This window comes from Lissotriton helveticus, chromosome 1_1 (assembly GCF_964261635.1).
Source record: "Lissotriton helveticus chromosome 1_1, aLisHel1.1, whole genome shotgun sequence".
Lineage (NCBI taxonomy): Eukaryota > Metazoa > Chordata > Amphibia > Caudata > Salamandridae > Lissotriton > Lissotriton helveticus.
Genome location: NC_136057.1, coordinates 1,998,780,648 through 1,998,798,863, shown reverse-complemented (window position 1 = coordinate 1,998,798,863; position 18,216 = coordinate 1,998,780,648). Strand labels below are relative to the sequence as shown.

Below are 18,216 nucleotides of genomic sequence, written 5' to 3'. Positions count from 1 at the left end.
ACACAGCTTTCGTGAATAACGTGGTGATGCTCTTGTGGTCGTGTATATGTTGCTAATATTTCAATTGCATAGTATATTTTTATAATGATAAGTTTAAAGTACAAAACCAATGATGTGTTTACATACATTCACTTCTATGTTTTAATTTGTTACTTTTCATGTACTGCGGGAAATGGGGGTCCGAACCGGTTGGGAGCCATATTGTAGGTCGCTTCTACGCATGCTCATGCTCATGGTACGCAGCCAGTGGCAGCCTTGACCGGTGGAACTCAGCCAGCTGGCAGCCACAAGCAAGATGCTCATGTGAAAGCCACCTTTGACCTGGCAAGATGGAATCGACTGTCCTCGAGTTGTTACAAAGGAACAGTTCTTATTGTATTCCATGCAGTTTCTCATGGGAACCCCAATCTTGCTAGGCGGCACCTTACTATGCAAATCAGGCCTCTAAATAGTCTGTTCTGATTGGTGTGTTAACCAAAACCTACCTTAGGACCAATCCAAATTGAGGGATTCTGACACTTTGCAACATTGGGGGGTGGTACACCGTCCCAAAACAGTATATCTACCCTGGGTTCACCTAGGGAAATTGTCCGACTTGTCTGGTTTAGCTGACCTGTCACTGACCCAACGCACTCAATAGGTGACTGAAGATACAGAGCGCTGCGGAGCACTCTGTCCGAAATTTGACCATAGACTAAGGTTTTACTAAACCTTAAAGTGCTGGCGGAGCACTTTGCTGGGAGTTCGCTGACCCAACCGGGGTCTTGATCGATAGCTGCAGAGAGGGTGGAGCGCAGGCGTTGCTTCCGAACTGCGGGTGCCGGTCCTGTCCTGAGGGTCCTGTCCGAGTGGTCCTGTCCTGATTCTAATCTGGTCTTCCTGTCCTGTCCTGGGTGTCCATTCTGCACCTGCTGTCCATTGAGGGGTATCCTTCCTTGAGGGTTTCCTGTCCTTAACTGACCCGTGGCCAGGGTTTGGTTTCCACACCAGTCTAGGTAAATATCGCTCTGAAAACTCAAAATCTTGCACCTTTCTGAATTTCTGTCTTTTGTTTCAATAAAGACATATCTTTGCATATGTTAATTTTCCATGCTTTTCCGCAACCATTGAATCATAAAGTCATTTGCATTTGTTTCATAACGTGTTCCTATGTTACCCTACCTGTTAGAAATTATATTTTGCATTGCAGAACGTAATTTCCTGATATGGTCTAGAACATCCTTACTTAAACTGTCTAAAGAACTTTTGCCTTGAGGCATAGCGTGTTTTTCTTCATAGTCTCTCCTATAGATATATATATGTCCCGAAAATCCTGTCTCATTTCCTTGAGATAATTTCAGAATACTAGTCCTAATCAAAGACTATCCCATCTTTAGTGATTCATCTTAAACGTTCTAATTTCTGATCCTTCATTTTGAATGTGCCCTGGTTCCATTAGCTTATAAATGGTTGCACTGACTTATTTGCTATTCAGCTGTGTACTGTATGTTATTCTGTTTATTGATTGCTTAATTACTGTGAATTTGATACTCTCTGAATATTACTAAATTAGATAAAGACTTTAAAACTTCCAGTTGTCCGTGGTCATTTTACAAAGGGTTTTGAATGTTATTTGTTGGGTTTGTATTTTGCTGCCTTTCCTTTTACAGCTAGCTCCCTGATCCATTGTGGTCATAGGTACCTGCATCGGTGGATGGTAAGTCAGGTACTTTAGAGAATAACGAAAGGAACTCACACAATTATTGGTAGTAGACCGTGAGGTCATCCGATCAATGTATATGGAGATTTGAAATATATGGGCCCGAAGCCGGAAGTGGCGAAATTATTGGTCGGGTGACCCGCGCGCTCTATCACTATTAAAGGTCAAATTAATTAACATAGTGCAGTTCAGGCAAATCAAGTAACGTATGGTTATTTAAAGGTAAAATGGTAGGGTTTGTTTCTCTGTTTATTTGTTTACTGGAGGTTTTGGCCATTCATTAGTGACAAGGCCTGCTTTCTTTTCTAAAAGAAGAGACTAGAGTGTTTATAATGTATGTAACTCATTTTAGGGTATCACAAGAGGGGTTAAGATAAAAGACGTTAAATGTTGGTGCACAGAGTATGTATCAGTTGCTGGCATTTAGGGGTCAGTGTCAAATCCAGTAAACAGACAATTACACCAAAGTGCAAATGTTATAGTGATACCTTGTTAGGGTTTTTTAAAAATAATTGTATTCGCATTTAAGGCAGAGATACATTCAGAAACTGGGACATAGGAATTATGCCAGCAATAATATCACGTATGGGTGTACATCTTCCCATAGAGAAAGAAATGGAGAAGAGGGCAGAAGCAATAAGGGTATTTGTGATGTGACTAGAAGAGAGAGGAGAGAGAAGAGGTGGAGGGAGGAGGGGGGGCAAGCAGATCCAAAGAACATATCCTATTTGGACATACTGTGTTACACATCTTACTTAGAGAGTAACAAAAGAAGCTGAAGAGCCTAGTGAGATGGCTAGTGTAGAAGACGAAAAAGTACCTGTGTGCTTATCTGTCACATGTGGGTCAACTTACATTGATAAAGGAGATCATAAGGGTCAGTGGCGCATTCATGAATGAAAAATGGTGACGCATCTAGTGCAAGCCAGGCATATGTATGTATGGTGCGTTAATCGGATGTGGGCACCTGACCTCCCACAGGGGAGCGTATCATAGTTATTTGTCCGGCTGCGGGCCCTGTGCGTGAACATAGATAAAAAGGGTTCCCAAATGTCTTTGGGCCTAGAAGGTGACGGCATTTGCTTCCAGTAGGAAGCCAGCTGCTCCTGACAATATAATGCATCGCGTATCCAGGAGTCAATCTTTGGCACTGGCTTACGCCCCGAGTGCAATGCGACTCTATGCTTTGCCAGCAGAAATAGCATAGCCGCTAATTGTCGGATTCAGGCAGGAAGTCATGCACGTAACCCAAGAGGCATACTAGCGGTGTGTAGGGTGTTGGGTGGTTCAGAATCTGTGTAAGAGCTTGATTTATGGCCTGCCAATTTGTAGTAATCTGAGGACAAGTACACACTAGGTGTAAAAAAGTGTCCTGTGAGGTCACACATCCCTTGCAGTGCGCATCTTGTGTGATCCCCATATGTTGTAACTGTATTGTTGTGTGATATATCTGGTGTAGGAATTTAAAGTGAATTAGCCGCAGTCTAATTAGGGGAGAGGGCGGTCATTTGTGTACAACTGTAGTTCCACTGTTCTTCAGTTATTGTGATGCACAGATAATTTTCCCAGACTGTTCCTGCATTAGAGGTGCAAATAAGGGCAGAATCTTGCATGATGTTATTGAATCTGGTGATTAGTTTGTGAGAGGTGCTGTTAGTTGTGGCAGCGTTTCAGGGAAAGTAGCATGGACTGTTAGGCATACGGCTCGTATTTGTTGATATGTCAAGCACAGTAACGTTGGATTAATCAGTGGGAACAAAGAGGGGAATGAAGCGGCCCTCCAAGTATAGGTCTGCAAAAGTGAGCAGGCTTCTCTGTTGTGCACATTTTCTGGTGAGGGTGGCTTGTAGTGTGGTAAGTAATAGATTCTGACCTAGCGGTATTGATGGGGCATATAGAACGGTGAGTTTAGTGCGTCTGCGCGTGCCATCCCAGGCCCAGCACATGCATTCCACTATGTTTATTATCTTCCAAGGACGTCTATAGTGCTCATAAAGTACAGTATTTAGTGGACAGGGAGAGGTGGCATCCGCCTCCGCTGCCATGTGGAATTGGACCCTTATTGGATATAGCCAATTAGAATAGATAGTGAGCCTGAGCTAATAACGCATAGAGGTGCTGGTCAGGTGCACCCAGGCCCCCCTGATAGAAGGGGAGATTCAGTATTTCCCACTCTATTGGAGGTTGCTTACCGGCCCAAGCAAGGGATGTAAGATTGGAGCGCAGGAACTTGAAGAAAGAGGCAGTGAGGGGGATGGGCACATTATTAAAAAGATAAAGAAATTTGGGAAGTACTATCTTCTTGGCTATCGCCAAACGTCCAGTTAAGGAGAAAGGGAGTCTGTTCCATGTTCGAATTTTCTCTTCGAGCAATGTCTTGGCTCTCCCAAAGTTTACCCTCCATAATTCCTCAACTTCTCTTCTTAGCCAAATTTCCAGGTAGCGTACTGGCTCTTGCACCCAATGCAATGGTAATACCGACGACACTAGAGAGGTGGCGCCTGTAAAAGGAAACAGTGTGGATTTGGCCCAGGTGATACATATGGATTTGGCCCAGTCGATACATATGCCAGAGTAGCCACCAAACCCTATAATTACCTGTGTGATGGGATCAAGATTAGTTTGCGGATTGCAAATGTATAGAGCGATATCATCTGAATACATACTTACAATGAGGTTGCGCAATGTGAAATGTAAACCCTGGTGCATGTGATGTTGACGCAGTTTTGCCGCCAGGGCTTCCATAACTATTCCGAATAGGATAGGCGATAGGGGGCAACCCTGACAGGTGCATCTTGTTACCGGGAATGGATCGGATAACATGCCGTTAAGGCAAAATCTGGCTGTAGGGGCTGTGTATGATAGTTGGATGAGGCGGACAAATGTGGGGCTTACGCCTAGACAAGCAAGAAGGAAGAATATGTATGGCCAATCCAGAGAATCAAACGCCTTTGTGGCATCAAGTAGAGCAGCATGAGCAGCAATGTCAGTCTGTATGCTGTGAATCACGTAAAAGAGGGTGCGCAGATTGTGCTCAGTGGACGGACCGAGCACAAAGCCTGTTTAATCTGGGCGCACAATGTCGTGTAGAAGCACAAGTAGAGGATTGGCCAGTAATTTAGCAAGAATCTTATTATCAATGTTAATCATAGATAACGGCCGGTAGAAATCTCAATGATTGGCCGATTAGTCCAGCTTGAGTATAGCGACAATAACAGCCTCGCAGAGGGAGGGGGAAGCTCACCGGCTTAAACAGAAGCCTCAAACATGGCCTGTAAGTGTGGTATGAGCAAGGGGGCAAATTCTTTATAGAAAGAGGCAGTCAGGCCATCTAGGCCCGGTGCCTTGTTGCTAGCTAGACCCTGTATAACTCGCCTGATCTCATCCTCAGCAAAGGGGGCGTAGAGAAACTCCCGACATGAGTGATCGAGCAAGAGTAGTTGTAGTGTGTCCATGTAGTGTTGAATCTTGATTGTGCAAGTAGTATCCTTAGTGCTATAGAGGTCGACATAGTAAGATGTCATAGTGCGAAGCAGATCTTCAGGTGCATTGTGTCGCTCCTGATGCTCGTCGCGTAGCTCTACTACATATTCAAAGGCCGTCAGAGCATGCGTGCTAGAGTTTTCCCAGGTCGGTCTCTCTCGCCATACCTACGTGCCGCCTCTTCATTATATTCACTGTGGGTTTCCCGAAATTGTGTTCAATGGCAGAGGGGGAGTTAGCCTGCCGATGGTCTAATTCGAGCAACCGAAGTTGACCCTCCAGAGTGGCCAGTCGTGTTTGGATTGCCTTAAGGACTCCCGCCTGTTTGGTGAGGCACACTCTCCAAATCACAACCTTAAAGGCTTCCCAAAATACCGAAGGGGAGGAGACAGAGTTTCTATTGTGTTAAAAAAACTTTAGGATATACGTATGCACTTTTGGTTGGAATAAAGTACAGCGGAAAGCGTTGGGTGGGAGCCGCCACATAAACGCGCATGGTACAGCCGGCGGGAATGCAAATACAATCAGGACAAGAGCGTGATCAGATAGGGTTCTGGATAGAAGGGTTACCTCAGTCATCCAATTCAGCGCCCCACCGCCCTCTCTGTTCCCGAACTCCAGGTAAACATTTTGTGTGGCAATCATCGATGTAGGCTAGCCTAGAAAACTCCCCAATCCAAGCCGGACTGTGTGTCCGAAGCGGCAAGTGCACCCAGTTGATTTTTCCTGCGGCCAAGTGGAAGATGTAACAAGTCAGTTAGTGCCGGCAGGGGCCCCAGAGAAGGGAGCCATCAGACGCACCCTAGATACCACAAAGGGGTCTGCAGTTGATGGTGATGTGTCCTAAATAAAGTGGCAGAGTTATTCAATATCACCCATTTTATCCTCCTGTCTGACATGTGACGAAGTCTGTTTCGATGCAGACTCTTTTGCAAGGCAATTAGCGAACTTGAGAGTAGATTTTGGGTCTGTGAAGTGATGCGGTTTGCCCCCATGTGTGATGCACAGTTTGGCAGTATATAAAAGGGCGTAGGTAGCGTAGACTTTTTGCAGCTCTCTTTTACCAGGGAGGAATTCTCTATGCGCTGCCTGTACGGAAGGTAGAAAGTCCAGGTAGAATGATAGTCTGTTTCCTTGGAATTGTATGTCTCTTTGTTCCCTGGCTTGGCGTAGCACAGTGTCTCGAGCCTTGTAGTTGAGCAAGCGTGCCACAATAGGTCTGGGGTTGGACCTGGGGGGGACCTGGGAGCCATAGTGCGGTTCGCTCTTTTAACAATAAATAAAGGGGAAAATGCTTCCTGAAGAGTTCAGGAACCATGGTTTCCACATAGTCTTCCATTCTCTCGATATTTGTGGATTTTGGAATGCCAATATTTTTATGTTACTGAGCCTTGATCACACTTCTATGTCTTTGCGTTTGCATTTGATAAGCTTCAGCATTTTATCCATGCACAGGAGATGTGGCGTGATCCTTGTTTCCAGGCTTTATATCCTGTCTTTACGTTTATCGACTCTCTCTTTCATTCAATCAAGTCGATTCGCCATGAGATCTAGCTTAGCATTAATGGCACGTAAACTGGATTTTATATCAACTAGGATTTCTTTCTGATCGTCGTCTCGTTCTTCCGCATTCCCAGCATTGTCAGGTAGGTCGTCCTGAGCTGGGTCTCGGCCAGAATGACCAGTTCGCCTCTTACCCTCATAGGAAAGCTTCGACTGGTGTGCATCCTGCCTCCACATATTTGCGAGGTTGTGCATGGCAACTGATGGCGCCAAAAAGACGGCAGGTGGACCGAGGAGAGTCGAGATTACTTAGACTGCAGTGCCCGCAGGGAGAGAGTGGACCAGGTGACAAGCAGCAGCACCGTCCTCTGCGGATAGAGTATCTTCGGAACCAGGCATTGCTAAGGGAAATGCAGGTAAGTTCATTGCAGTCAGTACAGTGTTTATGGATGATCTATTTATGTGCAAGAGACTTCAGGAGGTGGACGCAATAGCATCCGCTGATATTCAGGTATATTGGGACCCCCACCACACCCGGGAAAATTATCAGGGCCTGGAGACACGAGCAGGCTGGGCGGTGCTCAGTCAAAGTAGGAGATGGAGCCCTCAATAGTATCCAGCAGATAAGGAGAAAGTTGATGCGTGATCCTGTCCCTGATATTAGTGAAGAGAGTACCTGAAGTGGAGCGCCCAAGCCCAGAGAGACATGCCGGCCATCTTCCAGCAGCCCGGAGGCCGAGGAGGGATGCGGGGCTTCGAGCAGTGTGGAATTCCCACCTCGATAATAAGTCTGCTGCCCAACTGCTGCTGGGAGCTCTGAGGCTGGATGCAGGTCCAATAGTGGGCCTCTACGTCCTACGCATAGAAGAGACATGTCTTGCCGTATCTTGGCAGACACAACGAACATGTCTGGGCAGCATGCAGGATGTAGAGGAGACACAATGAGCCTCAGGGCCATTACACAGCTCTTCTATGCGCACAACTCTCTCTGAATAGAGGGATAATAGAGGCGATTCTGTATGGTGAACCTACCATCGCCTCCTGAGAGAACCGTGCAAATCTGGAATACGTCCACTTATAATTTTAGCCTAACACGAGGCAAGGTGTGGCTTAGCGAATTAAAAGGTTCTCTTATCTGTAACTGCATTACATAAAAGAAAATAATAAGACTTCGGCTGTAAAACCATGAAGTCTCTCAGAGCCCTGATGAAGCCTTCTTTAAGGTGAAACGCGTTGGCTGCGCTTGCATGAATGGACACATTAAAGAAAGATTTGACTTCAACATTGAAGGCCCAAGAATCGTCTTTGTCTAAACTTTTTTTACGATTGTTGCCTCTCCATTTATGATTGTACCCAAAGAAATGGTGTGGACTGTGTTTTACTTATCAGTACTGTGTATATTGTGTTTTTGGTCAGAAGTTCTTTTCATGTTTGGCCAAGGCTTATGAAATGTGGAGTTATTAAGCAATCTAGGAAAACACTGATTATTACTTCTTCTGCCTTTTAAAAGGATTCATCCCGCTTCACCATTAGCCCAGTGCCCATCTTCTGTGGTAGCTACAGTGCTAGTCAGTGAATACAATTGGAATGCCAGAATCTGTGAGTGTTTACAATGCTGTTATATATTGGTTTCAACATTGGGGTGGTAGATTGAGAGACAAAATCAGCTGCCTGTTGTCAACTCTGTGTCAGAGTGGGAGTCTGGGATCATGACCATCAGCAAGCTTGGCTGTGAGGTGTCTGACTTTGCAGCTGGAGATCCGTCAATGAGGTGTTCTCGACTACACTCATGCAGGTGGCATGTCAGTTGCAAGGATATGGCACATGCATAGGTCAACATGCTTAGCTGTGAGGTATGCATTTGGATGGTAGTTGATATCATTGTGAGGTGTATGGCTGTTTACCACCTTCTGAAAAGTTCTTGTCTTGAAGTGCAGCTGGCAACAGAATGGTTATGTATAATTTACAGTCTACCCTTTCCTTGCAGGCTCTGCCATCTTCACTGACCCTGTTTTGATGGTAGATGGCAGGCAATGACTTTACCTACATATAGACAAGTGCCCTTTGATTATTTTGGAGCCGAGTCCTCAGAGACAGAGTCCAGAGCTTTTCACCTTTAGACACAAACCAGTTGATAAAGGTATTATAAAAACTTATAAAAACTATGTTGTGATAACTGGAATGTGTTAGAAATAGACATTACACCATTCATATAATATCAGGCCTTTTCTTCTGCTTTTAATGAATATATATATATATATATATATATATATATATATATATATATATATATATATATATATATATATATATATATATATATATACCAAGGTGTTTGACCCTCAGTTATTTCTGATGTTAGAAACCCTTTGCTTGTGGCCCAGCTGCCTCAGGGCTGCTGGCTACACAGCATCAGAAGGCCCACGGAATTAGAGTTGTGGTTCTGATAGTTATTTCCCTCTTTGCCACCACCATGTAAGTCTTGGAGGTCCGGAAGAAAGACACGCATTCTCAAATCTAATAGGTCTGGTGTTGGCCATCAGCCTTCAGGCAATTTTTGTTTTGTTTGTAATGGTGTTTGCATAATTGTATTGTTTGGGAATATGTTGGGCCCAATCAATCTAAATAAAAATCTACAGGCAAAAACGTTTGTTTCGTCTCAAACAACACAATACTGGACAGCATGCCGTAAATTGTACAGCATGCCATACCTTGTAGTGAAGTTAGACAAAATTAATAAGTCCATCCACACATAATTGGAAGAAGTCTGGTTGTTATACACCAAATTTTTGTAAAAATCAAAAGGTCTTGGCTAACACAGTCTTAAAAAAGTCAATCAGTCTAGCACTGGCTTCTAACCTCTTGCCAAAGAAGGAAAAAAAATTAAAGAAGGAAAGGAAGAGAGAAAGAAAGCAGGCAAGAAAAAAGACAAGAAAGAAGGACAGCGAAAGAAGGAAGGAAGGAAAAAGTGAATGAGAGCTAGAGAAAGAGACAAAGAAAGAAAAAAGAAAGAGGAAAGTGAAACAACAAAGAAAAGGAAAGAGGGAAAGAAAGAGAGAAGGAAAGAGAAAGAAACAAAGCGAGGATAGAGAAAATTGAAGAAGAAATGAAAGGCAAGAATGAGGAATGGCGAGAGAAAGAAGGAAAGAAAGAAAGAAAAAAGGAAAGTAAACAGAAGGAAAGAAAGAAAAAATAATGAAAAAAGCAAGAAGGAAAGAAGGAAAAAAAATAAGCAAGAAAAGAGAAAGAAGGTAGGAAAGAAAGAAGGAACAGCATTAGGAAAGAAAGGAAGAAAGAAGGAGAGAAAGAAAAAAAGAGGATAACCTAATAGAGAACAGGTTCAAATTGACACAATTTAGTATGCTGTGAAATAGCAACAGTCAGAAAAGCAAAACATTAGAAAAGCAAAACACTCCAAAAGGAATTTACAACCACATAGGCAGGAGATGAAATCTGATAAAGATGAACTGTGCATCAGAAGCATACTGCTATCACATCAGGCTTTACACACAAAAGAAACACTGAAGTAAATATAAAGTAAAAGCATAAACACTGGCACTGTAGGGAACTGCGAAGGTGCCCATGCAAGAGGGTAAAATGCAGTCACTCATATTAAAGTTAACCAGAGGCTTTAGTAGGCTGACCCATTGCCCCATGCTATATGCTGTAGTCAGCAGAAGAAAAATGTGAATGACACAACAACAGACCAATGGATGTAGAGATGTGACTTAAAGCATTATATGATAGTATATTATACATACTTTAGTAAAATCAAGAGATATTGCTAACACCAGACCAAAAAAAAAAGAATAATGTCCCTCACCCAATGAGAGATACCCCCAGCCAGTTAAGGGCATGTTTTTGGTTTTTAGAAACAAACTATAATTGTATTACTTTGTTTCAGAACTACATAAACTTCGTCAGCAAGCTTACAATGCAATGGAGGGTCAGCCGGCAACAGTTTTATGCCGAAAGTGCTCCTGCCACATCAGCGGAAACCCTTATTAAAATGAAAAAAGTCCCTCTGGTGGCAACAGGGATCTTTAAACAAGACAGGCTAGCTGCTGCTGGGGTTAAAGAGGTAGGGCCTCTGTTGCCCCAGCGACGTGGTGGTGAGGCCAATGAGGTGAGAATTACCTCTTTTTTCTTCACAATCAGCCAAGCTATTTAGCAAAACCTTACAGAAGAATTTGGCTTTTCATACGTTCATCCAATTTAATAATGTAAATAGACTTCGGAAAATTAAAAATTTGAGGAGGAATCTTCAATAAGTCTCTGCACTGCATAGTAACTAACATATGCAGGTTTTCTTTCTTTTTAGCTGAGTGACCTCAAGAAACTTCACCACCTCGATTTGAGCATGAACCAATTTACAACGATTCCCGACGCAGTACTGAATATGCCAGCATTGGAATGGTTAGACATGGGAAGCAACAAGATTCGGAAGCTGCCGGATTCTATTGATAGGTAAATGTTTTTATATATAGATCCATACCCTAAAATGCAGACGTACATTGCCAATGATCCAAATAGACCAACTATGTTTATAATGGCTGGAAAGGTGGTAGAGGTATTTAAAACATAAGAACAACAACCAGGCCAAGGAGGACTTATTCTCTACCCTCCGTTTCTTCTTGTGGGTGACCTGGTCATACAAATGCTGCACAGGTACAAAGGAAACAAGAATTGGCATAGCCAATAGGTCTCGCCTTTGGGACTTTAGAAGTGTTTAGACAGAGCTTTTGGCTTTGGCAATGTCTTTAAGCTATGTTGTAGAGCTTTGTGGCTGCTGTGCAGCATGTTGAAAAGTTATAATAAAAAAGTGTTATAAGCATTTTTGCTACCTTATATATAACCAGGAAGATATTATGTACAAATGAACGACCATATTCAAAAATAATTAACATAAAAAATGTCTCTAGCTTTTTTGTCGATGCACTGATGGCAACTTCTTCCAGCCTGTTCTAATGCTTGATTGTTATAGCTTTTTTTTAGCTGGTGGGGTTAGACATAAACCATGGGAGAGTGGAGGTTGGAAAATAGTAACAGAATTACAACTAACCCTGGGTGGAGTTTGTGGAGTTGCACTACGTGGTACTCCGCAAAGTGAAAAAAAAAACTCCACCACACTATGCAGAACTCCGCAAGTGGTGGAGTACGATAGAAAAATCCTTTTCGCAGTCATTGCACCGTGCCGGATGCTTGTCCACACTGTGCAATCATTGCGAACAGCACCATGCACAGTGCAGCGGTCCCTGCTTTCCTTCTCAGCCGCTCGAGTAGATTTTTACTTGAGTGGCAGATTTCTCAACCCGAACGGGCAGTTTCTCAATGCGAGCTGTCGCACGTTGAGAAATCTCGCTGGGATGTTCCACGCTCGCGCTCGCCAACTTGATGTTGACGATCGCGAACGAGGAAAAATCTTGCAGGAGATTTATTTTCTTTGCTTGCGGTCGCCAACTTGACGTTGACGAACACAAGCGAGGAAAAAAACTCCGCTCTGCAACGCGGAACAGAGTTTTTGGGAATTCCGCGAGCTCCGAGTAACTCGGAGTGAAAACTCTGCAAACTCCGCGAGCGGACCGGAGTTCACCGCCCAGGGTTAATTACAACATGAACGGCAGATGGACTTTGGGGGAGAATTAACAGATGCCAGATTCCGAGGGTAGAGAGAGGGGGTCCTGAGTAATTCTGAGGTTGTGATGTGCTGGTGTGGAGGTGATGCTGAGTGATACTGAGGTGGTGCTGATTGGTGCTGAGTGACATTGAGGTGGTGCGAAGTGATGCTGTGGTGCTGAGTCATGCTGAGGTGGTGGTGCTGCACTGGTGGTGCTGAGTTGATGCTCATGCTGAAGTGGTGCTGCATTGGTGCTGAATTGCTGCTGAGGTGGGGCTGCGCGGGTGGTGGGGCACTGATACAAAGGTGGTGTTTTGCTGCTCCTGATATGGTGCTGAGCTGATATTGAGGTGATGCTGCGCTGATGCTGAGGTGGTGCTGCACTGGTGGTGGTGCACTGATGAGGAGCCAGTGCAGTGTGGATGCTGAGATGGTGCTGTGGTGATGCTGAGGTGGTGCTGTGTGATAATGAGATGGTGCTGAGTCATGCTGAGTTGGTGCTGAGTCATGAGGAGGTGCTGCTGTGCTGATACTACAGCAGCATATTCCTATTTAAAAAGATAGGTTTTAACATAGTCTGTGCACATTTTGGAGTGGTCATGTGTGTCTTTGGCCAAGATTCGCTCACCCATGCTCTAATCTCATCCACAAAGAACTACGGACAAGGTAGTAACCTTTGATGTCAGAAAAAGGTATCCATCTAGTAGCATGATTGCACAGTGTGAAACTGGAACATCTGGCTGGTATCAATCCTGGCTCCCATGCTTGGCCAAACTGTGTAATCCTTGGTTAATTTCTTTCCCTGAGCCTATGTTTTTGTTCATTATCACATACAAGAGCACCTTTAAATACGAAGGTTCATGATGTGTACTGTCAAAAACTTCTATTGTGTACGGTTTAGTAGTCTATAATGTTGTTCCATCTATAGTAAAAATCCAGGCCGCATGTTAGGTACAAATAGCAACTTACATTTTAGTTCCCTACTAGTGAGGTCATCAGGGCAGAGCAGGAATGCTCCTCAGTGCATGTTTAAAAACTCTCATTATTAATAATACTAGTCCCCTCAACAAGTTAAACTAGCAGCATACGCTGAATATAGTCTAGTTTTTCTCTCACAACCACAGTCTTTCCTCACAGCCTTTCTAGAAGAAGTGGAAAATTATGGGCTGGTGTCAGGTTATAAATTGAACAAAGGGAAATGTGAGATTGTACCCTTAACTAAATACACCTTCAGGGAAGATTTTAAGATCTCTAATTTCGCCTGGAACTCTAAACATATAAAATATCTCGGCATCTGGTTCTCTTCCTCCATTAAAACATCCATTTCTCTAAACATTGATAAATGCTCTGCCAAACTTAAATCACTAACTACAAGATGGCACCCCCTCCATTTATCTTGGTAGGGTCGCTTAGACACTATCAAAATGATGCTCACACCTATAGTCTTATACATCCTTTCTAACATACCAACGTCCATTCCATCCAACTTCTTTCAAAAAATGTATTCCATTCTAACTTCATTTTTATGGAATGCTAAAAAATCACGAATGGCGCTACAGAAATTAACTAGACCAAAATCCGAAGGAGGGGTTAACTTTCCCCATTTCTCTAATTATCATAAAGCCTTCCAATTAAGACAACTGTCAAATTGGATTACTACTCAATCTGAAACTAGACCTCTTTGGGTGGATCTTGAACTCTCATTTTTAACCTCCTTCTCATTCCAGGAATACCTTTCCTTTACCCGGAAGCCACAAAATCTCTCTACTCCCATAATTAGGCAATCAACTAAACTATTATCTATTGCACCTCACTTAGTTACACATAACACAGAAACTTTTCTCAACTCCACAATTTGGCATAATAAATTGATCCTTTTTAAAGGGAACCCATATACTGGAAGGTATGGAGGAATAAAGGTCTACTTTGGGTGCACCAATTTTTTGACCAAGGCTTACCTATTCAATTTACACAAATGCAATCTCTTTATCACTTACCTCCTTCCTTTAAACCTAAATTTATGACTTTGCCGAGTGCAATAATTGAGACACTTGCGAAACTCACCACTCCACTCCCTTCACAATCCCATCCCATATTCCCATGGCATAATCTCCTGCTCATACACCCCAAAGCCTCCAATATTTATTCTCGTTTAATGACACCTCCCGATAATAGACAGAAAACTAAAGTAGAACTCTCATGGGAATCTGATCTGGAAGTGGATTGGCCCATTACTACATTTGGACGAAACTCAGGAAATCTTCAAGAGCGGCCAGTACAACACACAAACACTTTTCTTTATCTACAATCGTTTGTTTTTCACCCCTTTTTACCTAAACAAGATACACAACACAAATCCTAACACATGTTGGACATGCTCCCGAGGTGACGCTTACTTCAAACACATGATATTTACATGCACACATGTTTTTAAATTTTGGAAACAAGTTTGGCACCAGATCAACATTATTTTTCATACCAACACACCCCTCCCCTTACTAACCTTTTCCTAGGTAGTTTATCACCGGAATGGGGGGAACCTCAACCCCAACTAAGACTCATTGACTTGCTACTGGCTGTAGCGTTTCAACAGATATAAAAAAATTGGAAAGACTCTTCAAAACTATCCTATTTAGCATGGTGGTATGCAGTATGCCATAACCATCGTTTAGATACAGCCCTTGTCCACCCTATCTCTTTAGCTACGAAGAGATTACACCTCTGGTCTCCTCTCACGCATTTTCTGAATACAACAGCAGAGAACACTTCTTCACCAGTTCCTTTAATGCAAGAAGTTACCAAGCCTCCCTGACTTCCTACTGTTTGTTTTCACATAATTGTGCTCAATTTATCACTTCCTATTACACCCTTTCAATTGTATATTTTTTGACATGTACTACTATTTACAATATCTATAAACCTTTGAATGTATTCCTATCATTCCTTAAGTTATATTATTATTACCTTGAAGATTTTTGTATATTAAGAGTATTCTTAAATATCCTTTTCTGTTTGATATGCATCGGTAAATGATTGCCTGTATGAAGTATTGTTTTTTGCAATACCTTTAATTTCTAAATAAACCTTTATTTGAACTTAAAAAAAATACTAGTCAAAGCACAGATATAATCTGATGTACTAAGGTGAATCGCTTCTAAGGATAAACCTTTTTGAATTCTGAGGATACTTTATAATATTGTTAACATGATGTTTGATGCATGATTTACATGCCAAAATGTGTTAAGGCTAAGCTTGGCTCATGCATGGGCTCCTAAAAACAGAGCAGACCCTTTGCTTGGCTTTGCACTCGCTGTTAATTTTTTGGCTCACCAACCTCTAGAATCTACGCTTATAGTTTAAAAGTATCTCGTAGAATTTTTTCACACAGGGACAACTAACATAAGCGAATCACAGATAATTGGTGAAACATTTTTTGCGTAAAGCAGTTTGCCACAGCAAAAATTGTGCAATGAAAATTCTGAGAATGTCACAACATACTTGTAACGGATAATTCTGGTATTTTCCCACCATAATTCAAATCTGCCCTGTAATTCATTTCATTTCATGAAGCTTTATTCGGTACATGTTAGACGATGACCATAAAAGCACACAAGCAAAATGCATAATAAAATACAGGTACAGTTTAAAGAAAAAAAGGAATAAATATTTAAAATATCATGCTATTTCTAAACTGGATTGATTTACATATAAAAGTCGCTGTATAAAAACATTTGTCCGTGGTATTCACATTGTAAATCAACTTCATTGCGTCCTCCACATTTCAGACACCATACTTTACAAAAATTGGCTTCAAATAGGCCACCCTGACATTCAAAAAGAGAGTACAAATTAGCATAAAGTGCAAGGTGCTTTGCTTCGAACGCCCATCACATGGGCACGGCCCAACTGGGTGCTTCTTTGGTTGGGGAAAAGCCACCAAAACGTGAGCCGTACCAAGTCTGAGTCTGGTTAAAACAAACCTATGGGCGGGTCTAGTTACCATGTTCAAGTATAACTGGAATCCATCACTTTCAATATATTTGTTATAAAGGTAGACTGTAGTGAGGCGACAGTTAACTGCTAGACGTTTCTGGGCTCTATACAACATAAAAGTATTTTCCATATCTGATTTAGAGATGTTTCCTACAGAACATGGTTCTACCAATATGTTAAGCCCAAAAATATCCCGGAAACTGTCTACAACATACTTGAGCCAAGGTATCTTAATATAATTGTCCAGATCTAGACAGTCCTTGATGACGTTTTGATTAAAAGCTGTCTCTTCCTTCCGCCAAATCGCACGCCATATCATCAGAGGTCTCAGCAGGATGAGGTCGCCTAAATAAGCGACACCCAATTCTCTATGGATCAACTCGTTTGGGGCTGAGGTTGGTAGGCAAAGAAGTTTTTTAAGGAAAGTATCGTCTTCCCTCTGCACAGAACCTGCATTTGTATAACCCCATAGCCCTGCCCCATATAACGCAATTGAGACACTCCTGGCCTTGTAGATCAACAACATGTCCCTGATCCGCCTATCGCCGATTTTGGAGGCGAATTTAAATATACCATAGGCGCTCTTTGCCATCTTAGCCCTAACATTTAAAAGTTCTTGGGACCAGCTACCAGTACACGTAAAGGTAACACCCAGGTAGCAAAATGTTTCCACTTGCTGCACTTTCACCCCTTCAATAAAAAAGGCGTGCTTTTTATTGTTTTTGGCCCCACAGATCATTATATGTGTTTTACTCTTATTAATCAACAACTTTCTTTCTCTTATAAAATCAGAGAACCTATCCATCAGGCGCTGTAGACCTATAGGGGTCCTTGATAATAGCACAGCATCATCTGCATAAAGCAGAACTGGCACGCCTGATCCATTAACCTGTGGAGCATCCGCCTTGACTATTTTCAAAAGGAATCCACAGCGTTAACAAAAAGAGTAAACAACAAGGGGGCAAGAACACAGCCCTGTCTAATTCCCCGCTTTACATTAAAATTTGGGGTGCACTCTCCATTTACCCCATAGCGCAGGCAGGCTTGCATCTTTTCATAGAGTCTAGCTAGGAAAAAGATAATAGCCTCCGGTACACCCAGTTCTAGCAAGACTGGCCATAGAATAGAATGGTCTACTAGATCAAATGCACTGCTTAAATCGGCAAAACAGAGATATAGGGTACCGGGCTTTGCCTTTGTATACTTGCCAATTAAGAGTTCTAAATTCAGGCACTGATCTAGTGTCCCTCGGCCCTTTCTAAAGCCATACTGGGAGCTCGCAAGGATCCCCTTCTCCTCCGCCCAAACTTCCAACCTAGACAGCAGCACTCTGCTCATGACTTTCACCGATGAGTCGAGCAGACTAATTGGACGATAGTTACTTGCTGCTGACTTGTCCCCCTTCTTATAAATAGGGACAATAATGGAGTCTCCCCATGTAGGCAGAATCAGGGTAGTCACAGCTGCGTTAAGAACCAAGGTAAGAATAGGTCCCCACAGTAGCGGAACAGCCCTATACACATCAATGGGGACTCCATCAGGCCCTTGTGCCTTGCCTCCCTTGCTAGCCCCAATACTACTTTCAACTTCTCCCAGGGAGATGCCCAACGGGACTATAGGCCAACAACTTTGTTCTCCCTCAATTGGGCCACCAGCATGAAATATGGCCGAAAAATGAGATACCCACACCTCACTACTAACATTAGATGCAACATGTGGGACTTTATCGTCCTTAAGAAAGGGCGAATTGACCGTGGACCAAAACAAACAACTATCAGAGGTTTCTGCTACACGAGATAAACTATCCCACGCTTCCAATTGCAGCTCCCTCTTCCTTTTTGAGTGTCTTTTTATAGTCACGTCTCAGGAGTGTAACTTGGTTCTGATCCCTCGGTCTAAGTGTTAAGGCCTGTTTGAGTTG

The 18,216-nt window shown here is 42.8% G+C and overlaps 1 protein-coding gene across 3 annotated transcripts in view; it reads left to right on the top strand.

Moving 5' to 3' along the window:
* Window positions 1–18,216, top strand: part of LRRC39 (leucine rich repeat containing 39) — a 200,631-nt gene that overhangs the window by 128,476 nt on the left and 53,939 nt on the right. For all 3 annotated transcript variants that reach the window (XM_078644464.1, XM_078644470.1, XM_078644477.1), the window contains exon 6: window positions 11,007–11,152. In XM_078644464.1, the coding sequence (XP_078500590.1) occupies window positions 11,007–11,152 (146 nt within the window). The remainder of the gene's footprint in view (window positions 1–11,006; window positions 11,153–18,216) is intronic.